The following is a 24,479-nucleotide window of genomic DNA, read 5'->3' on the forward strand; positions in this document are numbered from 1 at the left end:
TAAGGCCCACCAGTGACTCTGGAAGCCACACCTATCCTTCCTTTCTTGTGCTAGAGGGTGACTCCCGAAGACATTCTGTCTGCTTGGACACTGCCCAGACTTGCAATGTGGTTCAGGTAAGCCGCCCAATGGGCAGCGCATGGGGGCGAGACAGAGTGGCTCCAGCTACAGACGAGGGAAGCAGGCTTAGGGATGCTTGGATGACTTGGCTCCCAAGTGACAGATGGGACTCACTGAATGCAGGAACCCTGTTCTGTGTGCCTACACTCTGCTTTTGAGAAGCTTCCTCTCAGTGTGTAACCTTCGCACCTGTCCTGCATCTGTCAGCTGTCGAGAAAGATCCACTCGCAACCCAAGCAGAAGCTAGGCATGCAGTGTGGTGAGGGCTGCACCTACCTGACTGCTGTTGGCCTCCGTAGGCTCTTCAGATCCCTGGTTAAGGGAAGCTCCCAGTACGGTCCCCACAGCTTGAAACATGGCCCTGATGGCTTCTTGGCGTCTCTGGTCCTCAGGACGAACCTTGGCACTGGCTGTCAACAGAGCTTCAGCAGTATGCTGCAGGACCTGACTGGCCTCCCGCTGGGCTCACCCAAGAAAGGAAAAAAAAAAAAAACAACAACACTGTGAGCTCCTGCCTGGGACGGGGCCATTCAGAGAGTAAGGAGTGTACCGGAGGGGTGGTGCACGGGAGGCCGAAGCCAGGGAAGAAGTAGACCAGGGCCAGACATAAACAGCCTGACTTCAAACTGGCTCCTCCCTCTTTCCTGGGATTGAGGCTCTTCTGGGAGAGAAACCTGGTCTGCCTCTGAGTCATTCCCAGAGTACTTTGTATAATATCCAAGCCATAACAGGCATTTGGTAACATTTACCGACTAGGGCCATGAGAAGGATGCAAGGAAAATGATGGATAGAGGACAGACGGAGGACAGATAGATGGAGGACAGATGGACAATAGATGGATTGAGGGTGGGTGATGAAAAACATGTGGGGGGAATGGAGAACGAGTCAGAGGTTGACAGAGAGGATGTCTGTACGGAGGGTGGGCGGGTGCAGAAAGGACACGTAGGTGGTGGACGGTAGATAGTTGGACGTAGCACCGTCCCAGTTTTGCAATGCTTTTATGTGTTTGTGAGATTGTTTGTCTCATGTCTAGGTGCTCCAGTAGCCTGAAAGTACCGCGAGGGCAGGTCCACGTGTGAGTGAGTTCAACACTGGCCCCCGCACAAAGGCACTCGCGAAGCGTTTGTAGAATAGTGAGCAAATCAGTGTAAGTATAAATGCGCGGAAGTGGGGAGCGGGGCATGGCTAGCGGGGTGCGCATAAAACAGACAAATGAGCAGACGTGGTGGGCGCAGGAAGTGTCTCATCAACAGCACAGGGCCTGGGAAGGGTTCCAGTCTTTCAGGGGATCTGTGAGGAGAGTGCCCCCCTCCCCATCCTACCCCCATCCCACCCCCAGCAGAGCGACTGAACAGGACCAGGGTGCTTCTCCCTCTCCATGGCTTTGTGACTTCATTTTGACCCTGGGCTGCCATAACCCTAGGGACACGGTACTTGGCTGTGATCCTTCAGGAAGATGATCCTGAAGCAAAAGTTTGAGTTTGAGTCATTGATTTTGAAGTTGATCCTAGGGAACTTTCTAGAGGAGTGGGGAAGTGAGAGAGGGAAGGGTCAGAGGTCAACACAGAAGGTACAAGCCTGTTACTTGGGGCTTAGTCCTGCTCAGGGCTTCCTCACCAAGAGTCACTGTGTGACTCCCCTGCCATGGGAGTAGGTGAGAGGAATGTGGGGATCAGGGAGACCCCAGGCTAGCACAGGAGCCAGCAGCTGTGCGGTAGGCTGACACACAGTAGGGCAGCAGCCATATCTGAGCACACACTTGGGACCTAAGGTGACTAGGATCCAGGTGCTCCCACTGGTGCCCACAAGTGGACAGTAAACATACTGGTCATAAGCCCAGAGTGAGGCGCTGGAGCCTATCGTGGGCCCATGAAGGACAGTACAATAACTGAGGGACTTCTTCCATCTAATGGATTGCCACACCCAGAGCATGGAGGAATGTGTGCCTTGGCCTAGCCCGGCCACTGGAAATTCTCACCTGAGCCACCGAGGTGAGCTCCTCGCTACGGCGGGTCACCTCTCTCAGCGCCTCAGTCAAACCCTGCACCCTCTGCATGTTCTCCGGGTCAGTGGCGAGCACAGACAGCGATCTCAGCACAAGCTCTCTGACCTTGGCACAAAGGGAGAAAGGCCAGGAAGGGAAAGATAATTTCAAAGGCTTCATAGAGGCCTTGCAGGAGAATTTGGGGTCCCAGGAATGACTGGGCTCATCTGGGCTCTGTAGACTTGGAGGTAGAGCAGACAGGATAATGGCCAAAAGATACCCACATCCAGACCTTTGAAACTTGTGACCAAGTTGCCTCGCAGGAGGAAAAAAAAAGGTGCTTTGACAAAATCATTCTGAAGATATGGTTCAGCTCAGCGCTTCACGTGGTTCACGTGGGGAGATCCTTTGGCAGCTACAGGTGGGAGTGGTATAATTAATTACTAGGTCTCCATAAGACAGAGATGGGAACACCGAGGAAGGAGATCGGTGACGTGTGCATAGGTGGGAAGAGGCTGTGTGGAGAGGGGAGGGTTTCAAAAACGTAGTAAGGGGGTGCTGGTAGCTTGATGATGTCACATATTTAGTATGCAAGAATGAAGACCTAGCTGGGTGGTGGTGATGGTGCATGTCTTTAATCCTAGCACTCAGGAGGCAGAGGCAGGCGGATCTCTGTGAGTTTGAGGTCAGCCTGGTTTACAGAGCGCGTTCCAGGACAAGATTCAAAGCTACAGAGAAACCCTGTCTCAAAAACAAACAACCAAACAAAATAAAAGAATGAAGACTAAGCTCCATTGCCTACAGCCTATGTAAACACACACACACACACAAACACACACACACACACACACACACACACACGGAAAAGGGGGTTAGGGTAGGATCCTAGGACTGACGATGACCTCTAGAAACTGGAAACACTAAGGAGCAGATTCTCCCCTACAGCCTCCAGAAAGTTCTCAGCCTGGCCGAGGCATGCTGACACTTTCCTCCTCTGGTCCTCGGTTCTGTCATCTTTAGTATGAGGGAGCTGGAGTGAGGCTCTCAAATCCCCTTCAGCTTCCAGAAGATTGTGACTCGATGGTGTTGGGCAGAGAAAGAGGGTTGCCCATAAAGAAGATATTTTCTTCACTTTATGCCACTCGTTGGAAGAATTAAAGCAGGAAGTGACAGTGACCACTGGGAGACACTCAAGACTTTTCTGATTCATGAGCCCCACCCCCACCCCCAAGAAGTCGCTTGTAGATTTTAAAGGACCCACTTCACGCACCTTCCGTTTGGTATCCATTCTAAGTTGCCCAGAGCCTGTGCTCTGGTCCTCCTGGTTAAGTTCAGAGGACACAGCCTTGACAAAGTGAAGAAACTGCTCACCGCCGTGCTCATCTTGCAGAGCCGAGGAGATTCTCTCCGACACAGTAGCCTGGAATGTCATATAGTCGCTACCTGTGTTCCCACGGCCCACCTGACGGGGAAACCAGAAACGGGCTCAACGGTCTTTGTTCAAGAAACTGGATCCTAAAGTCCTGGGTCTGGGGCAGAGGAGGCCCAGTAAAGGCTCTCGGGCGCTTCCTGAGACTGGAGGGCACCTGGACCCGTTTGCACCGGGCAGCTGATGGTTTCCAACACCGCATCTTTGGGGCAAACCCACACTCCACCTCCAGGTGCCCTCTTCATCCTACCCATCCCCCACCTGCACCTGCCTCCCAGCCATGAACTTCTCTTGAGACCTCTCCAGGTTCGGACCCAGAGTTCTGTCATGTGATCTCCGCCCTTCTGCTCCAACTTGCCCCTGCTCCCAGGACTTCCCCCATACTCTGGCTTCTAAGTCATAAGATATACAAAGGCATGTGCCCGCGGCTGTATCCTCAGAACTTGGCGCACGGCGGACGGGTAGTCTGTAAACACTTGCGGAAGGAATGAGTGGATAGGAGATTCATCACCCATGCCCTCGGCTGCCTCCACATGCCGCGTGGTTCCTGAGGTTCAGCTGGGTGGAGGCATTTCCCAGGAGAGAAACACCAGCCATCACTACCACCCACCTTAGCGGCCACGTGGGTCTGCTGTGTGTCCCCTGCCTGATTGGTGACAGAGATGACCACGGTCAGGACGAAGCCATCCTTCTCTTTCCCAAGTGGTAGGAACACAGCGGGGAGTGCTGGTTCAGGCCCACAGTGGAGGCAGGAACCTGGCAGAGTGGAAATAAAGCAATTAGGAGAGCAGAGCCAGCTCCTGGTCACAGGGCCAGAGAAGCCTCAGTTATTGGCAGCGTGGCAGCCATTCTGGGAATCCACTGGTTTCTGTACCTGTGGAATTATTACCCTAAAGCGTATGAAAAATTGAAGAACCTTCTTCATTTACTAGTGTGTGTGTGTGTGGTGGTTAAATTAAAACATTTTTAAGATTATTTTTTAAAGATTTATTTATTTAAATGAGTGCTCTGTCTACACGTTCCTCTGCTCGCCAGAGGCAGGTATTGACTACCACTAGAGATGGTTGTGAGCCACCACGTGGTTTCTGGGAATTGAACTCAGGGCCTCTGGAAGAGCAGCCAGTTCTCTTAACCCCTGAGTCATTTCTCCAGTCCAAAATTTATTTTTAGTTTATGTGTATAGTTGTTCTGCCCACATGTATATATGTGTACCACACGCATGCCTGATCCCTAAAGGGGCCAGCAGAGGGTAATAAATCCCTTGGAATTGGAGCTACAGATGGTTGTGAGCCTTGGCCCCTTGATAGGACAGAAAATTAGGTAGGTGGAGTAAACAGAACAAAATGCTGGGAAGAGGGCTATGAGCCAGATGCCATGGAGCCAGCCACCAGGTCAGACATGCTGAATCTTTTCCGGTAAGCCACCACCTCGTGGTGCTACAGATTATTAGAAATGGGTTAATATCAAGATATGAGAGTTAGTCAGTAACTAACTCTCTAGAGATAATGGGCCAGGCAGTGCTTAAATGAATACAATTTGTGTGTTATTATTTCTGGGGCTAAGCTAGCCATGCAGGAGCCGGGCAGGATGAAAAGCAGGCCTGCCCGCAGCTCATTTCTACAGATGGCGCCAACGTGGATAACTGAATCCACAGAAAGCTTGAGAAATCTTGGGAACAAATAGAGTAAAGCATGTTTTGTTGGTAGCAGCAATTTCTCAGGACTGCTCTGTTTGCTAGAGCAAGCAAGCACTCTCATCTAAGGGAGGCTTCCTGACTCAGCTTTAGCTGCAAAACTTTGTAGCTCATTAAGAGGTCCTGCCACGAAACACTTAAACGGTGTTGGTGAAAAACTGAATGCATGCTTTTCGGTTTTCAGCCGTAGCAAAAAAAAAAAAAAAAAAAAAAAAAAAAAAAAAAAAAAAAAAAGCTGCGCTGTTTTAAAATGCCATCTTTCTGGGCTGCCCTGCCAGGGCAAACTCTGACTCTTTCAGGCAGGCAGTCCGACTGAGTGTGGTCTGTGAGCAGAATGCTGCAGCTTGCTGGCAAGGACCTTGAAATGCCATAGAGTTGTGGCAGTGAACACAGCTCTGGCTGGTACCTCAGCCATGATGATGGAAAGCAAAATAATGGGCTGGATCTAGCTGTCAAAGCCACGGCTTTAGTCCTACTGATATTGCTTGGTAAATTAAAGACTCATGTGGTCAGAAAAAGAGAGATATACAGTAAAGAGAGATTCAAAGACGAAGAAAACCTCTAAATGGTTTATAGTGTGTTACAAATAAATGCAGGATAAAAGTTAAAGTTCTTAAAGTAAAAAGAGAGTAGTTATGTGTGGTGGTACACACCTTTAATCCCAATGCCCAGAAGGTAGAGGCATATTGACCTCTGTGACTTCAAGGGGTAGAGGTAGATTGACCTCCGTGACTTCAAGGTGTGGTAGCACACACCTTTAATCCCAATGCCTGGGAGGCAGAGACAGAAGGATCTTTGAGTTCAAGGTGTGGTAGCACATGCCTTTAATCCCAGCACTGGGGAGCAGAGACAGAAAGATCTCTGTGAGTTCAAGGACAGCCTGGTCTACAGAGTTATTCCAGGACAAAGATATACAGAGAACCTGTGTCAAAAAGTAAAAGTAAAAATAAAAGAAATAGAGGTTAAAAATAAAGCTGCATAAAGATGGAAAATACACAGAGAATCTTGATACTGTATGCTATTATGCTCTCTTTGAATTGTTTGAATGCTGAGGAAGGAGCAACAGCTGCTAAAAGGTATTTGTTTATAAATGCTGCTGAACTAATCCAAGATAGATATGTTGAAAATACCTTGACTTCTGAATTTGGATCTAAGGATATGATACTTTGGAAAGAGGTTCTTTTGTTTTCACAGAGGATGAGACCCTGTGGATTGCTTCTATCCCAATATGGTATGATAGACCACGTCCTCCTGAAAGGTTGCTGTGAACACCCTCAAGAAATTACTTCACTCAACTGCCAACTGAGATGAACCTGGCAGACAGGTCTTACCATGAAAGACCTGATTAACTGCGCCCCTATACAGCAGGAAGAAGTTTGGAGAGAAATAACTACATCCATATTCCCAAATATTGTTTATAAATGTTCTTTTACATTTAAAGGGGGATATGATATAGATATGAATAATTTCATTGGTATGTATTTTAAGGTCAATTTTGTTATATGTATATATATTTCTGATCTTGACTGATGTATTGTGATTGTGTAGTTCATTTTAAAAATGTAATGTATAATTAGAAAATAGAGGTTGTTAATGGATAATTATCGATAATAGTCAAGCTTGTAGTAATGTTAGTTTGGTTTTCTAGAGGTGCATAGATATATTTCAGATATGCATTTTTCATATCTTTCAAAGACTACAGAACATGGCATTTAATGATTTAATAACTTAGGACTTTTCATGACAATGAGACACGTCTGCTCCTGGCAGCACCAATCTACTTCAAGAGGAAGATGGGCATCGAAGAGGCTCCTTATGGAGTTTGATAGCCATTTTTGGCAAGAAACTGCTCTTGCCTGGACTGTTGTATAAACTGGACACAGAGAACCCGCAGAGAGAGGACTGCTGAACTTGCCTAAAGGTGAGATGATCTTTCAGGGTTCCTGATTCATGAAAGAGTCTGCGAGATATTCTGCAGGACACAGCAGATAGTGACTGAACTGCCTTTGAAATTTCCTTCTTCATGGAAATGTCTCTGGATATTATGGGCCTGAAGGCCGAAGATGGGTGCCCCAACGATACAGAGGAACTTTGGGTGACTGGCCAGGCAGCGAGATGTCTCTGTCATTTCTAGAGTTTTGGAAGTTGCTTGCTTCTTGTTTACTTAGGTAGTATTATATCCTTCTGGAGTCTTTGATGGAGTTAAAGAATGGATAGTCGTAGTTATAGTTTTCCATTATTATGATAAAGATATAGTTATAAATATTGTGACTGTAATTCTTGCTTGATAACTGTTTTGTTATGTGTAATTTTACTATGTTAAAATGAAAGCCTTTCTTTTTTGTTTAAACAGAAAAAGGGGAAATGATGGAGGAGGGTTATCTGTCTATTGTGTTATTTTCATTGGTCAATAAAGAGACTGCCTTGGCCCCTTGATAGGACAGAAAATTAGGTAGGTGGAGTAAACAGAACAAAATGCTGGGAAGAGGGCTATGAGCCAGATGCCATGGAGCCAGCCACCAGGTCAGACATGCTGAATCTTTTCCGGTAAGCCACCACCTCGTGGTGCTACAGATTATTAGAAATGGGTTAATATCAAGATATGAGAGTTAGTCAGTAACTAACTCTCTAGAGATAATGGGCCAGGCAGTGCTTAAATGAATACAATTTGTGTGTTATTATTTCTGGGGCTAAGCTAGCCATGCAGGAGCCGGGCAGGATGAAAAGCAGGCCTGCCCGCAGCTCCTTTCTACAGTGAGCCACCATGTAGGTGCTGGGAATAGAACCTGGGTCTTCTGGAAGAGCAACGAGTTCTCTTAGCAACTGAGCCAACTCTCCAGTCCCAGGCGGATTTGTTTTGGTTTTGGGGTTTTTGTTTTTACAGTGTGGTAAAACCGTATTACCACACGAACAAAAAGAAGGTAGGGAGTGGGGGGAGAGAAAGGAAGAGCAGCAGGGAGAAGAGAAACTCAGCCCCTAAAACTCCACAGCCTTCAGAATCAGCCACGTGAGTTAGGTGGGTGTGTTTGGTTTGTTTGCTTTAATCTTCTTAAGTGTGTATGTGATGTGTGATATGCGTGTACGTGAGTGATGTGAGAGAGGTATGTGTGTGTTTATACCCACATGCCACAGCACACATACGGAGGGCAGAGAATAACTTCAAGGTATTGGTCCTCTCTTACTACCTTTGTGTGAGTGTGAGGATTAAACTCAAGTCCCAGTCCAGAGCAGCAAGCACCTGTACCCACTGAGCCGCTGAGCCAGCCCCTTGCTTGTTTGCTTATTGTTATTTGCTTGGGGGGTTTCTGCTCTTGGTTTGCTTTTCTGAGACATTGTCTCACTCTGCAGTCCAGGCTGGCCTAGAACTCACCATGGACCCCAGGCTGGTCTTGAACTCACAGCAATCCTTCTGCCCCAGCCTCTGAAGTGCTGGGTGGGATTGTAGACATGAGCCACCCGCTTTGGTGGCAGTGTTGGTTCAGGGTTTGGTTTTACAGTGTAGGGGTGGATTCCGGCGCCTCCCTCATATAAGCCCTCCAGACAATCACTCTGCCACCGACCTGCCCCACTGCACCTTCAGAGAGCTTTCCAGTTGCTATGTCTCAACTATGCCAGTTGTCTCTACCACTAGATGTTAACGATCATGAAGTTAAGAATTTTCTCTGTTGTGTCCAATGCTACAAGCCTAGCACCCAGAACGCAGCGTGGCATTTGGCATTTGTATGCTGTACACGTAAGTGAATGGATGACTATCTTTCGGTTCTTAAAGGAGACCCGCACCTCACGGAAGTCTGCAGTCATTGTGCATGCAGTGTGCAGACAATCACGAAGCTATTAACTTTATTGAACAGTCAGCGCTGTCCAATCACATTTCCTTGCCTTCATGCTCACTTGTATGAGATGGGGGATGAGACAAAGGGGGATATCTGGCCTCTCCCTTTGGGTACAGAGGGGAGTCATTTGCGAATGAAGCCTACTTGCCTAGCTTGGGCTTCCATTTTCTTTCCACACTCGGACCCAGTCATTACCTTCTTACCAGCCCAGCATTTGCGCATTTTTTGACGGGGCATCCAATGAAGACGATGCTCCCTAGAAGGGCTGCCGCCCACCTCTCCCTAGTGAAGGTACACTGTGTATGTCATGTGGTGTCTGGGGCAGGATATTGCGGAGTGTGCCAGCACCACTCCTGATGCCTCAGTTTGGAAGAAAGTTTCACTTGGACTAAGGCCCACACAGAGCTCCCGTGATAATCCCCAGATGCCCAGGGCCACAGGGAGAACCAGCAGCCACCAAAATAGAGCAGTAAATGGAAGGGGCTGCCCCAAGACACCCTTCTCTTCATGTTCACTGCTCTTTGGGGTGTGGTTGTCGTGACGGACATGGCTGGCTGCGTGGGGTGTCATGCAGTATAGGTAGGGTCTTTGATGGTCACCCTCTGAGAACCTACGTAAAAAAAAAAGTCCTTTGAGATTTGCTTGTCCTGGGACACCATCATTCTCTGCTACCATTTACAAATTGGGGTCAATGAAAGTGTTGACGGTTCTGTGAACCAGATCTTTTTCTGTCTTTCCAGCTAGCTCTAGCCCCTCTGCGGTGCCTCCCTCTCTTGCTCACTCATTCGCTCTCGTGTGTGTGTGTGTGTGTGTAAGACTATGACCGGTGTGTCCATACCTGTTGGGTCTCTTATCTAACCCTCTCTTATACCTTATACTGGGACAAAGTCAGTTTGTCCTCTGGGCTTGTAGGATGCTGTCCTCCTGATGTGATGACTGGGCCAGGGCTTTGGGCATGACCAAGGCTTCAGAGTCCTTTATCCTGCCAGTCTCCCTCCATTCTAGAAGAGATTCTATTGCAGCTCCCGGACAGGGATAATCCCCACTCTTGGAGAGGATGATCCTGGGGGCTGAGGGAGAGCAGCATGTGTAGCTGGTACCTGACTGCAGACAGAAGCAGTACTCCAGGGGGTCCGGGGCTGTGGCGGCAGTGCAGATGACAGCGAAGCTCGTCAGGACAGTACCCTCCTCTGGGACGATGGCACAGGCGGGCACCTCCGGTATAGGTAGCATGCTAATCACGTAGGTATCCTCCCCATAGGCATGGCTGGTCAGTGCTGGGAAAGGAAGATTCATGTGCTTAGGGGACTGTGTGTCCAGAAACTTAGCCCCTCTTCAGGATGACCTGGAGAATGTTAAGCAAAGATTGTTGGACTTCTGCATCCCTGAACCCTCTGATCTCTCTGGAGATTCTAGGGTAGGCCCCAAAATACTCTTATCTAACAATTGTCCCCAATGCAAGTCCATGAGACTCACTTTGAGAAAATGAACACACACAGAGAGAGAGGAGAGACTCAGGCAGATATGGAGTTGGAATTCTGGTTCTGCTATTTACTGTCCAAGTGGCCTTGGACTTGACCTCTGTCATCTGTGAGATGGAACCAATAATGACTTCCTCATAGTGACTTCATGAGCAGCTTACTCTGAAGCCATCTCTTTCCATTCCCACACCCTCAGCTGTGAGCCATTTTACTTGGTTCAAAAAGAACACGAGGCCCCTAGAGCCGAGGAAAGGAGAATCTTGTTTTGTTTTGTTTTTCAAGACAGGGTTTCTCTGTAACTTTGGAGCCTGTCCTGGAACTAGCTCTTGTAGACCAGGCTGGCCTCTAACTCACAAAGATCCACCTGCCTCTGCCTCCCGAGTGCTGGGATTAAAGGCGTGCGCCACCACCCAGCTGCAAAGGAGAATCTTAATTGGTTACCACTAACACCCTGGCCTAACTCTGTTGAGGTGGCCTGAGGTGGAGCAGGAGTGTCCACTGAACCAGTGCCTCTGTTTGTCTGGCTGTGGGTGCTCTGTGGGCTGCGTTAGAAAACACAGAATCCACAGGTAGCACAGGTGGTACTTGCCTGCAGTCCTAGCAGGAAACTGAGGGGAAGCATAGCCATCAAAAGAATTTAAAAAAGAAAAAGTGTAGCCATCTTTGTTTTGTGACTCTCTATTTGAGCACTGGGCTCATTGTCAATGAGTAACTCTGGCTTCTTCTGGTAGGAAACAGGTTGACACAGGGTGGCCAGCTTGCCTCACTGGCATTCTGCCAGCCATCTTGTGTGCTAACAATTCCAGGGCAGGTATTTCTATCACCCCAACTTTACATGTGAGGAAACCGAGACAATAAGAAGTCACATCCTTTGCCCGAAGTCTCCTAAGTAGAAAGCCCACATCCTCGTCCATGCTAGCCTGAAGCACCTTATTTTAGACTTTTCAAGTTTGTCTTGTTTCTGGGACAGGAGGTAGGATGGCTGCTTCTCACCTGTGACTCGGATCCGAACAACAGGTCCCCAGGTCTGCAGGAGGCTGCTGTTCAGTAGCAGCGTGGAAGAGTTGTGGTGAAGAAGGGTTAGCAAGCGTGGCCAAAATCCTCTGAGTCTGCAGGCATCAGGGAGGGGCTCAGCCTGCAATAGAACAGCATTGAGGGCCTTATAGTCTGTGGGGTAGGAACCTGGACATCCTCAGTCCCATGGTTTCCATGCCCAGACCTGACAGACTTCTCTCTGAGGAATGAATGGCAGGCTCTGCTCCTACTCTGGGGGTCAGTATAAACAGTCAGTCTCCAGCTTTGTCTCTTGTCTGCGATCAGCTTCCCAGAAAAGGAGCCCAAGGAGGAGTGTGTATAGGTCACTTATGGAAGGAGGAGTCAGAAGAGGGATGTGTGTGCCAGTCACCTACTACAGGGAGGAGCCCAAGGAGAGGTGCTGTGGCTTTAATAAAAATGGCTCCCATTAGACTCTTGAGGAGTGGCCTTATTGGGAAGTCTAGACTCGTTGGAGGAAGCATGCCACTGGGGGTGGGCTTTGAGGGTTTCAGGTGCCTGAGCCAGGCCCTGTGACTCTCCCTTCCTGCTGCCTGATAATCCAGATGTAGAATGCTGGGCTTCTTTTCCAGCACTGTGTCTGCCTGCGTGCCGCCATGCTTCCCGCCCTGATGATGATCGACTCAATCTCTGAAACTATAAGCCAACCCTAGCTAAATGTTTTTCTTATAGGAGTTGCTGTGGCCATAGTGTCCACAGTGTATTCATTAGAGTTCCTACTTTCACAGAATGAATACGAGGGGTGTGCGCAGGAAGGGAGGAGTCTGAGGAGGGATGTGAATGGCAGGTCACATATGGAGGGTGAACTCCCCAGGGAATCGTCAAGCAAACAGGACAGAGAAGGGAGTGAGAGCAAGCAGTTTTAAGACGCATCCTTCTCAGCGTGGCCCTGAGGGACCTCGGCCATGTGAGGTGTGCTGCAGGTCTTTGGGGCATGGGTACCAGGTTGTTAGGTTTTCCTGTTCATCAGCTGGAAGCCATCAGGGTCCTGCGTAGCAGCTGGGGGATGCCTGCATCCTGGCAGTTGACTTTGGCTGAGGGCAACAGAGTCTGCCTCCCCACAGACTTGGCTCCTTTGGATCCATTCACCTGTTAGAATTCCCTCAGGCCCCTTTGAAGCATGTCCCCTAATCTTCCTGACCTCCCTGCGCTGGCTCCTAGTGGGGTTGGCACACCCTGGCCACGAACTCAGGACCTGGCATGCAACGTAAGTCTGGTCCTCTCGGAGGACTCAGTTTTACTGAGTGGTTGTGGCAGCTCACCTTCTCTGACGAGGTATCATCTAAGTACCAGCTGAATGTGGCCACTGGGCTGTCATCTCCCACAGTGACCTTGAGCAAAACGTCTTGGTCAGCACTCACTGGCCGGCAGTTCTTCTCACAGCTGGAAGGGACAGAGAAGAAAGAAAGAAAGCTCCCGTTCACGACCATTTGCTTAGTCTTGGCCCAGTTCTCGAGTCTGTGGAGAGCTTAGGACGTGAAAGATGAAGTAAGAGCCGCCAATGTCCTAACCTAACCAGGACAGAGCCTTGGTCTGCGGGCAGGTGAAGAGAGTCAGGGCACGGCCAGATTCCCAAGCCGCTCCACTTGCAGCGATGTGGAGGGGAGGCTAGGACAGAACTCTGGCTTCCAGTCCCGACCCTGTCACTTAGGAAGGCTCACCTTGTGTGAGTCACTGGACCTGTAAGTCTTGGTTTCCTTAGCTGCAAAGGAAGTGGGAAAAGGCAGATAACTTCTGAGATTCTCTTGGGTGTTGATAAAAGTGCCAGGTGGCACACATATGGTGAATACTGAGAGCCGCCCTGAGAGTGACATGTCGGAACCCCAACAGCACTGTGAGCATGTCAGGCTCGGAGGACATGCATAATTGGCCCCAGCTGATACCACTCCGTGTGTCTGGGTCCAAATCCCAGGGCCTTCTACTGTGTTTCTCTCCTTCTCCCTTCCCTTCTCCCTCTCCCCCTCCCTCCCTCCTTCCTTCATTCTTTCCCTCCCTCCCTCTCTCGCTCCCTCCCCCTCATGTGTATGTATGTGTGTATGTGTGTATATGTATGTATGTGTGTGTATACATGTGTGTATGTATATATGTATATGTGTGTATATATGTATATGTGTGTATGTGTGTATATGTATGTGTGTGTATGTACTTCTGTGCACATGGAGGTCAGAGATTGATATTGCTCCCGTCTCTCTTCACCTTATTGAGACAAGGTCTCTTACTGGACCTGAAGGTCACTCATTTGGCTGGACCTGCTGGCCAGCAAGCCTAGGGACACCCCTGTCTCTGCTTCCCCTGTCCTGGACTTAACAGAGCCACGGTGCTATGCCTGGCTTTTCACTTGAGTGCTAGGGATCTGAACTTGGGTCCTCGTGCCTGTGCAGCCCTTTAGCAAATAAGCTGTCATCTCGACAGCTCCCTGAGCCTTCCAGATGGTGTCCTGCCCCTCCCTGGAGCCCAAGAGGTCACTTTGACATCCGCTGCCTGTCTCATGCATCTCCAGGTCCTTCTCCAAACTTCCTTCTCCTCTTGTCAATGTCTGTCAAGTACAAGCATGCAGGTGGATTTCTACAGCCCCTTCCAGACCGTTCTCCAGCTCTCTCTGCAGAGCCAATACCTCAACTCCCACCCTCAGGCTTCTGCTTGGGTCCTGCCAGGGGGAAGCTTTGGTGTGGTCCCGGGAGGTCTGAGGAGAGCAGGGGGCTATTTTTCACGGCTTACCAAAGGGCTAAAGCGGCAGAACTGGTGTCCTGTCTGATCAAGGTCATAGCTTCGGTCCCTCTCCACCTGCTGTCATTCACAGCGGATTCTAGTCACCGCCCCTCTGACCTCTGCAGTCCTAGGAGTGATGACTTGCCCCACCCTATCGCAGTCTTGCGTGGTCACCTGGGCCATTCCTTCAGTCCTGTTCATTCACACCTGAAGGAGGATGCTTATCCTTCTGTAAACAGTTTCTAACTGCAGTGAGCCATCTGCTTCCAGCAGGGACCTGGCTGACAGTTCCAGCTGCCTCAAGCTCCTGCCTTGACTCCTACAAAATGTTAAACCATCTCCCTGAAGCCCCTCCTATCCTACAGCAGAATATTTTAATTTTATTTGTTTATTTATTTATTTTTGGTTTTTCGAGACAGGGTTTCTCTGTAGTTTTGGAGCCTATCCTGGAACTAGCTCTTATAGACCAGGCAAGCCTCAACTCACAGCGATCCGCCTGCCTCTGCCTCCTAAGTGCTAAGATTAAAGGTGTGAACCACCACCTCCCGGCCCAGCAGAATGTTTTAAAGCAAGTTGTGGCCATGTCCCTCCTTCTCAGAGAGATGTTGGGCAGTGTGCTGGCTGGTCTATGTCAGCCTGACACACAAACCAGAGTTCTCTGAGTGGAAGGGACGTTAACTGAGAAAATGTCTCCATAAGATCTGGGGTTGCAGGGCATTTTCTTAATTAGTGATCCATGAGGGAGAGTCCAGCCCTCTGTGGGTGGGGCCGTCTTTGGGCTAGTGCTCCTAGATTCTATAAGAAAGCAGGTTGAGCAAGTCACGGGAAGCAGGCCAGTTAGCAGGATTCCTCCATGGTCTCCTGCCTCCGAGATCCTGTCCAGTTTGAGTTCCTGTCTTGACTTCTTTCAGTGATAAGCAGTATTGTGGAAGTGTGGGCCAAGGAAACCCTTTTCTTCCCAACTTGTTCTTCGGTCATGGTGTTTCATCACAGCAATAGAAACCCTAAAACAGATAGCTCTCCCTAGAGACTCCCTGGTCAAAGACCTAAATCTGGCATGATCTGCTAGACCCTGCCTCTCTCTTTCTCCTCCTCCCCACACTCCTCCCTCACGTCTCCTATGGGAGGCCCTCTCTGTCCCCTGGATGAAGACCTTGTCATCAAACTCTGCTGTCCATGCTGTTTATTGCTGACCCCCAGGCTGCTGTCCCTATGGGAGCCCAGGTGAGACCCGCCCTGCAAGCCCCACCCCCGATGAAGAACACGCCCACATGCCTCACCTGATTTGAGGCTGGAGGTCCAGGGGAGAAAACACATAGAGGCACTGTTCTGTCTCTCTCTCCAGTTCCTGGCCCCTTAGGATAGCCAAGTGCAGGGTGGTAACAGAGTTGAGCAGTGGCAGACATGAGGTAGGGAGCACCAGCCCCCTGTGGTCCGTGTGGAGCAGTTGCCTCTCCACACAGTCATTCCACTGAGCCCAGCAATGTCCTGAGAGAGACAGCAGACACTTAGGCACAGCATCCCTGAGCCTGACACACCATGGACTTTGTGGTTTAATTTGGCTTTTGTGGGTGGTGGTTTGGTTTTGTCGAGACCCGGTCTGGCTGCACAGCCTGATCTAGCCTCAAACACGATCTTCCTGCCTCTGCCTCCTGGGTGCTAGGGTTACAGGGCTGAGCCACGGTGCCCAACTGCCAGCTATCCCATTTTATTTTGGTTTTGGGGGTGTGTGCATGCATGCATACACGCATGTATACAAACATGCACGCATTGGTGTGTGTTCGTGTGCATGCCCACACATGTTCATGAGCACACATATTATGGATGCATGTGGAGGGCAGAGGACCACTTGAAGGAGCCCGTTTTTCCCTTCCACTGTGTGGGTTCCAGGTACTGAACTCGGGTTGTTAGGCTTGGCAGCAAGCACTTTTACCTGCTGAGCTGTCTCATAAGCCTCAGTTACTCCATTTTTAGAAATCTGAGTTATGAAAGTAGCCACAGAAGATAAAGACTGTGTGTAGAATGTTTATGTGTGTGTGTGCATGCATGTGTGTGTGTGTGTGTGTGTGTGTGTGTATGTGTGTGTTTATGGTGTTGTGTGTTAGGAGAGAATGACTCTCTTACAGCAGTACTTTCTGGTCACGGGATTTATCAGGATTTGCCAGTGCATGCTGTCAATTAACAAAGCAGGCTGGCTTTTACATTGTGTTACTGTTTTTAAATCTCCTCATGGCCCTGTCACCTGTTTTCGGGGCCACCACCCCTCCTTGGCTTGCTGTTACTCCTCCACACCCATTTCTGTGGTTCACACTCTGGCACACACAGGTTGGCGGTGTCGGGCATGGGTCGTGTCAGATGAAGACATGATTGACAGGTGAAGATGAGCACTGGCAAGCCTATGCTCGCACACCAATGATGGGGGACTGGCTGGAGAGTGTACACCACCTACCACAGGACCAGCGGAAGCCCAAGTCTGGATCGTCATCTGGCCAGCTCAGCGTGACATCTGTGAAATGATCCACGTACAGTTCGGGCTCCGTGAACAACTTCATGTCCCCTTTGTCTCCCTGGAGAGGAAGTAACCACGGGTGAGACAACACTCTATAGTTCAGTTTCACTGTAGAGTGCTGCCGCCAACATACCCTCCACCCCAGAGCGGTATATGTTGACAGAGGTCACAGGGGGAGGCACAGAGCAGAGAAAGTTCTGGATGGCCTTTTGTCCTGGGGTTTCCCTCAGGAGGCGTGGAGTGTCTTCCTAAGATTCACTGGGTACATAGCTTTGTCTCCAGTGTAGGCTTGGACAGGGGTCATTCTGAGCCAGGTCCTGTGCTAATGACTGGAGACGCAGTAACAGAGACCCAACTGTTGCCCTTAAGGTGGATAGGAAAGACAGGGACATGAAAGGACACTTAGAACTCAGAAAGCAGCCTGTGCTTGGTTAGAGGGGATTCAGTTAGAGGAAGCAGGAAACTGAAAGATGGAGGCATCAGTTAAGAATTCCTTGAGGGATTTGGAAGAGTTTTGTAAGGTCTTTGCGAGGGTGATGACCTGAATTCAACCCCCAAGCCCACTGAGGGCAGTGATGTGCTTGTAGTGCCAGCCTCGGGGAAATGAGACAGAGGAGTCCCTGAGGCTAACTGGCAAGCCAGACTAGAATACGTGACGACCTCCAGGATAGCAAGAGACCCTGCCTCAAAAACCAAACCAAGCCCAAAGGGGGACGGCTCCTGGTAGAGCAACGCCTGGTGGCCTCTGATCACCGCATGCTCACACACGTGCACGCACAAAGAAAGGAAAAACTGCAAAGAATACAGGCCTTAGGGCCAGCCGAGTCTCAGAGGAAGTCACGAGCCTGTGTCCTTGAGCCACGTTCTTAGTCTCCGTCCCTCTGAGGACTTGCTAGCATCTGACTCCCAGGGTTGCCGCATTTTCCCTGTACAGAGTCAGGGAAGCTTCCTTTGGGATGGCCTCCCAGAAGCATCCAAAGGAAGAGGAGAGGGTGCTGGCTGGGCCACAGTGGACACTGTGTCAGTTCCGGGAGAGAATCAACGGGCCCGCAGTGAACTCTGGGAGTAATTGCTGCTGGGCCCTGTTAAACAACTCAGCTATGGGTCCTCTTGTTCACACCTTGATCTGGAATAACACAAGGAACGCAACCTCTGATGGGCTGTGTGCGCCATGAGTGTGTGGAGGTCAGAGGACACCTCAGGGGTCAGTCCCGACCTTTCACTTTGTTTGAGAGCCACACTTTTGTTTCCACTGCACAGGCCTGGCTAACTGGCCTTTGTCAATCTCCCGCGAGTTCCCAGGCCTCCACTTTCCATCTTGTAAGTGGGTGTCCCGCTTACACCTTGGAGCAAGAGCTTTACCTACCGATCCATCCTCTCAGTCCTCAAGTCACCTCCGGGCACATCCGGGAGACCACACTCTGGCCATTGCCATCAGCACACCTGATGGGCTCTGGGTAGCCACTTACAAATCCTCAGCCCCTTTCTTCTTCTCCTGTGTCAGCCTCTGAGCTTCCTGAAGGCAGAGAGCGCACACACCTGCCTTTCCCTGGTCACGCACTTAGCCCCAAGGTCAATTCATGAGCCCTGCAGCTGCTGTAGATCTTTCTTACTCAGTAAATACGTGCACAGTGTCAAGGGAAAGAAGCTGAAGACTCTGGCGTAAACACGAAAGAACACAAGCCTGCTTCCCAAAATAAGTGCTAACGGCTAAGAATTTCCCTCTGAGTGCCGCCTCGGCTGCAGCCACAAATGTGGATCAACCGTACTGCCATTAGGATTTTAGTTAGAAATACTTTCTAATTTCCCCCCATGATTTCCAATTTCACCTCTTTTTTTTTTTAATTTCAGAAATGTGCTACCTATTTCTTGAGGTCTACCTACATGACCCAGTGTCTTATTTTTTACAGCCTAACCCTGTTAGAGAACCTGTTTCTAGGCCTCTTTCCAACTGCAGGACAGCTTGGAGACTTCTGGGAGTCCTGTTAGTATCCTTGCTGTGGGTTAATGCCGTGGTACACTGTAAAGATTTGTCACTCATATTGGTTTAATAAAAAACACTGATTGGCCAGTAGCCAGGCAGGAAGTATAGGCAGGGCAGACAGACTAGAATTCTAGGAAGAGGAAAGGCAGAGATGCAGTCACTAGCCAGACACAGGGGGAGTAAGATGAGGATGCCTCACCGAGAAAAGGTACCAAGGCATGTGGTTAAACATAGACAAGAATTATAGGCTAATTTAAGATGTAAGAGCTAGTTAATAATAAGCTTGAGTTAATTGGCCATACAGTTTATAATTACTATAAGCCTCTGTGTATTTCTTTGGAACTGAACGGTTGTGGGACCAAGTAGGAGAGAAACTTTCCAAACCCCAAACTTAAAGCAAAGTGCTTGGATGTCTTTTCTTGTGAACTTAAATGTTTTAAAGATACTCACATTCTTTGCTTCAGCATTCATTCCAGGTGATTCTTGGAGACTGGAAGGGGCTGTGAACATAACGAGAACAAGCATTAAGCTTTAGTAGAAAACATTGTTAGAAGTTGTCAAGGCAGAGTCATGCAAGGGTTGTGGCATATAAGGTCCCAGTTTGGGGTCAAGGAGGGGGCAAGTCTAGACAACACAGTAAGACTCCTTTCAAAAACAGAACAGAACAAAACAAAACTCCGAAAAACAAAGGAAGATCATCCTGAATGTGCCCTAAGGTGTCTTTGTAAATGGTTCTAGGAACATGGAGACCCCCATGCAGGTGATGGACCACAGGTAACAAGGCTCAGCCAGTGGGTGGTGGCAGGTTTGCCGCTGCCTCACCCGACTTTGGCCTGAGTGCTGGGGTTCTGACCGCAGGTGCTCACACCTGCACATACAGCTTGCCCGCTGAGCCCCCTCCGCAGCCCTCATCGTGTCTGTTTTGCAGCACTGGGGGCGGCATTCAGGCCTTCTGTGTGCTAGGCAAGAACTCTACTACTGAGCCATGATCTCAGGCCATCACAGGAGAAGTGACGAAGGCTTCATTCAGCCTGCTTCACGTTCTTAGGATGTCTCTCTGTTAGAATGCCTGAGATCGTGTGAACATTACGTCTGAGCACTGCACCGTGCCGTCTGAGGAGTCCCGTTCAGCACAGAGCTTTTCTGGTACTTTCTGTGACTTTGTCTCTAGAGCACCCGGAGGGTTCTGAGACTGTGAAACGGACCCTGCGTTCAGAGCCCTGTCTGGCTCCAGGCAAGTTCAGTGCCCCGGACCCCTGAGAATACAAAGGCCTTGCCTGTGACGGTGATGTTCCCCATGTCCGAGCTCAAGTCTGAGATAGCGTTCCGCACACGCACGGTGACCAGAAAGGTGCCTGCAATGCAAAGGGGGAAAAGTCACTGACATTGTCACAATTCTGTGACACAAGGGAGACAGCTCTCTCTAGGTGTTCCTGTTTGGTTGCCCAAGGGCAACCCTGGAATCTCATGACCTCTTATGCATTGAAGAATCCTACAATACACCAGGCCTAGGACAAGGCTTTGGGGATACTTAATATACACGTAGGTAGAGAATGTCACCCTGTGACAAGGACTGGCACTGGGAGGGGACTAAAAGGGAAATGATGGACGAGTGTGATAAATATATATTATATCCATATATGAAATTCTCTAAGAATTAAAAAAAATATGAGAAATGTCCAGGCTGAGAGCTCATGCAGATGGCTAGGAACTCTAAGGGTAGCAGACAATATGTATTTCTTTACTGAGGAGAGTCTTGGGTAGGGTCACCAAGTAAGCCGTCATTGTACCCAGGACTGAAAAATTGATGGAACCAAATCAGAAATATAAAAAAGGGGGGGGGCTGGAAGGGGTAGCTATCAACCCCAGTACCTTCAACAGGAATCGCCACATGGTAGGTGCCGGATGACTGCCCACCACTCTCTTCCTTCTGCGAGAAGTTTGCATTGAGTCCTGCCACCTCAATGGTCACCTCCTCCAGGGTACCACGAGCCACTGAGATAGTGACCACCAGGTCGCACCCAAGCTCCACGTGGTCAGAAGCCCAGGAGGCCTGCAGCCCCGACAGGAGCTCCACCAAGTGGACAGTGATGCTTCCAGAGGGGGCGGAGGTGGTGCTGTTGGCCACAGCTTGGATGTTCAGATGGTGCCTCCCAGGGCCCAGCAGCTCCTGAGTGTCTCTGTCCAGAGTCAGATTGTAAGGTCTCAAGCCCCTCTGGGCGGTGAACTCAGCCAGGGTTATATTACCCGAAAGCACAGCATAAGTCACCCCGGCTCCTAGGTGGGGTAAGGGAAATTCAGAAAGCCTGTTACCAACTATGCAGCTAGCATTCTAAGAGAGTTCAGACTGGTCTCTGATGTCCAGATTCTGGGGTAGACATAAAGATATGGATCCAAAGAAATATCTAAGGATGGACCACACTCTCTAAATAACTGTAATTATTTCTCAACATTGACTTAATAAGTAATTTTTAATTTTTTTTTTTACTTTTTGGGTCTTCCCTATTTTTTTTTTTTTGTTTTGTTTTTGTTTTTTTCAAGACAGGGTTTTTCTGAATAGCCCTGGCTGTCCTGGGAACTCCCTCTGTAGACCAACCTGGCCTGGAACTCAGAGTTCCACATACCTTAGTCTCCCAAATGCCGGAATTCAAGGTGTGCAGCACCATCACCCAGCTCTGCTCATTTTTACCTTGTTTGTTTGTTTGTTTGTTTTTGAGACAGGATCTCATTTAGTCCAGGCTGGCCTTGAATTCTTGACTTTCCCGTCTGAACCTCTCAAATGTTAGGATCACAGGCAAGCAAGCACCACCATGCCCAGTTTATATGGTGCTGGGCATCAAACCCAGGGTTTCTTGGATGGCAAGTTCTCTACCAACTGAGTGGCAGCCCCAGACCCATTGTTATTTATTTATTTATACCCTTGAATGTAGAAGTTAGATGATAGGGATACCCTCGGGGTGGGAAGCTGACAAAGAGCCATCTCTGGGAAGACATGGGGATTTTGTTCCTGAGAATGAACCTCAAGTCTCATTGCCAGCCAAAGCAGGTAGATGTGTTTCCTTCAACATCTACCAGTGACCTCCTGGGACCCATCACTATGCAACTCAACCTGCTCTCCACCAAGTGGATCCTCCCCGGCAGTCTGCAGATGGTTGTCCTAGTTAGACGCCAAACGCTGCAGTTGGCTGAAAATGTGATGATGCATGCAACCACATGGTACCCTTTTCAGCAGAAGTCAAGCCAAATGCCGTCCTTATTTGGATGAAGATGAAAAACAGTGGGGAAAGAAGAGGAGGAACAGAAGGAAGAGGGGGTATTGGTGGTGGTAATGGTGGTGGTGATCATTTGGTGATAGTGGTTGTGGTAGTTTAAATGTAATTGGTCCCCATAAGTTCATAGGGGGTGGCACTATTAGGAAGTGTGGCTTTGTTGGAGTGAGTTTGGCCTTGTTGGAGGAAGTACATCCATACAGGAGTGGGCTTTGGGGTTTCCTAGGTTCAGGATAGCGACCAGTGTCTCAGTCAGTTTTCTGTTGCCTGCAAGATGTAGGACTCTCAGCTATTACTCCAGCACCATGTCTGCCTGAGTGCTCCCTGCCGTGATGACCGTGGACTGAACCGCTAAAACTGTAAGTCAGCCCCCAATTAAATTCTATAGAAACCCTAACTAAAGCCGTGGTGATGATAACGGTGATGGCAGTGGTGGTGATGATCATTTGGTGATGGTGGTGATCCTATAAAGCCCTGGAGGAGCAGGCTCTTTAACTTTCACTTGTATTCCTGCTTCCCCCACACCAGGCAAAGAGTTGGCATAATTATATTTGTAGGATGACCAAATCAATCAATGAAAGACTATTTTAATTTACCCCAGATGCACATATCAGCCTTTGTGAGGCAATAGGCACGCAAGGGCAGAAATGAATCTCCTGAGTGCTGTGTCAGAGCTCGTCATAGTCCCATTAAGTCTCTGTTCGAGTGAAGGAGGTCATACTGAGTCAGATCCTTCCTCATCTGATGATCATCACCATCATCACCATCACCATCATCACTATCATCACCACCATCATCAACACCATTACCATCATCATCATTGCCATTACCACCACCACCACCACCATCATCATCATTATCATCATCATCACCACCATCATCCTCATCATCATCATCACCACCATCATCATCATCATCATCATTACCTCATCACCACCATCATCATCATCACCGTCATCATCACTATCATCATCATCATCATCACCATCATCACCATCATCACCATCATCATCATCACCATCATCATCATCACCACTACCATCATCATCATCATCACCATTACCATCATCATCATCACCACTACCATCATCATCATCATCACCATCATCACCATCATCATCATCATCATCACCATCATCATCATCATCACCATCATCACCATCATCACCATCATCATCACCATCATCACCATCATCATCATCATCATCACCATCATCATCATCACCATCGTCCTAGATTGGTGCTGTGTAATTTATGTCAACAGGGCTGAGTTCAGATCTCTATAGCTTGACTGTGCTTGTGGGGAAAAGCTGTTGTGGATAAGACAGAAGAGAGGGCTACTTAAAATAGCAATGGAAACCCTCCAAGCACCAGCCAGCTAGGGCAGGTGTGCTGAGAAATAGTGGAAACTGTGGCAAACGAGAGTGATTTCTGTCATAATTAGAATGGATGCTGTGCCCAATCAGGGTGGAAACCTCGGCTGATCAAAGTAGATGTTGTAACCAATCAAAACGGCCTCCGGAGTAATTAGAAGACACTGTGTCCCATCTGAGTAGACCCTAGCCAGAACTGTCGACAGGTTTCTATCAATGTGTACAGCTGAGTGTCGCCAGGCCTCACGGCCACAGGATGGTACCACGCTCATTGCTGCCGCTGGCTGTGTGAGATGGGTTTGGGTCTAGCTGGCGGCCCTCCTAGGCTCATCTCTTCCTATTGAAACTCCCCCAGTGGGAAGTGGTATGGAGGGCCCATTTCTCAGATGGGATTGTGGACATGCAGAAAGAGCCTTGAGAAGGTGGGGGTTCTCAATGGCTCATTAACCTCTGACTTACGGCAAGTTAACATGGAGTCGATTATTGGTCAATAGCATGGGGCATTATAGATCAAGCGCTCAGAGCATTGAAGACACCATGGGTATTAAATAAATGAACAGATGGTAGCTAAGACACTGAAGCCCTAAGTTTGCTAGATAGATTCAGAGGAGACTGATCCTCCCATTTGCCTCACCCTGCTCCATCCTGCAGACTCACCTCCATCCAGATCCACCTGAATCCACAGAGGGTCCCCAAAGACGGCCTGACAGAGAAGGCTGGCTCCAGATCTGGAGAGGTTGGTGCACCCGGTGATGTGAGGTATCTCCATCCTGTCTCGCAGCATCACTTGTTTCTGAGCGGTCACGTGCCAGTCACTGGTTGTACACTCAGCGAACACAGTGAACTCCCCAGGGGCGGTGAACTGGTGTGTCACATGACTGACCACACTGTGAGGGGCAAGGAGAGCACACGCTTCAACAGTCACGCATGCATTCACAACTCCCACGCTTTGCAAAAACAAGTTGGGGGGCCGGGAGTGTCGCTCTATGGGGAGAAGGCTCGTCTAGCGTGTGTGAAGTTCTGGCTTGGATCTCCCGCACTC

The 24,479-nt window shown here is 49.2% G+C and overlaps 1 protein-coding gene across 1 annotated transcript in view; it reads right to left on the reverse strand.

Moving 5' to 3' along the window:
- LOC125402531 (polycystin-1-like protein 2) overlaps nucleotides 1–24,479 on the reverse strand; it is an 86,400-nt gene that overhangs the window by 48,522 nt on the left and 13,399 nt on the right. Inside the window, exons 6-18 of the mRNA XM_087900450.1 lie at nucleotides 24,095–24,324; nucleotides 20,668–21,072; nucleotides 20,073–20,150; nucleotides 19,246–19,295; nucleotides 16,752–16,869; nucleotides 15,583–15,790; nucleotides 12,856–12,976; nucleotides 11,534–11,675; nucleotides 10,160–10,336; nucleotides 4,144–4,289; nucleotides 3,375–3,566; nucleotides 2,099–2,230; nucleotides 397–579 (exon numbers count right to left, since the gene is read on the reverse strand). Of these exons, the coding sequence (XP_087756576.1) occupies nucleotides 397–579; nucleotides 2,099–2,230; nucleotides 3,375–3,566; nucleotides 4,144–4,289; nucleotides 10,160–10,336; nucleotides 11,534–11,675; nucleotides 12,856–12,976; nucleotides 15,583–15,790; nucleotides 16,752–16,869; nucleotides 19,246–19,295; nucleotides 20,073–20,150; nucleotides 20,668–21,072; nucleotides 24,095–24,324 (2,182 nt within the window). The remainder of the gene's footprint in view (nucleotides 1–396; nucleotides 580–2,098; nucleotides 2,231–3,374; nucleotides 3,567–4,143; nucleotides 4,290–10,159; nucleotides 10,337–11,533; nucleotides 11,676–12,855; nucleotides 12,977–15,582; nucleotides 15,791–16,751; nucleotides 16,870–19,245; nucleotides 19,296–20,072; nucleotides 20,151–20,667; nucleotides 21,073–24,094; nucleotides 24,325–24,479) is intronic.

The sequence above is a fragment of the Myodes glareolus genome, chromosome 22, assembly GCF_982192425.1.
Source record: "Myodes glareolus chromosome 22, mMyoGla1.1, whole genome shotgun sequence".
Taxonomy (NCBI): Eukaryota; Metazoa; Chordata; class Mammalia; order Rodentia; family Cricetidae; genus Myodes; species Myodes glareolus.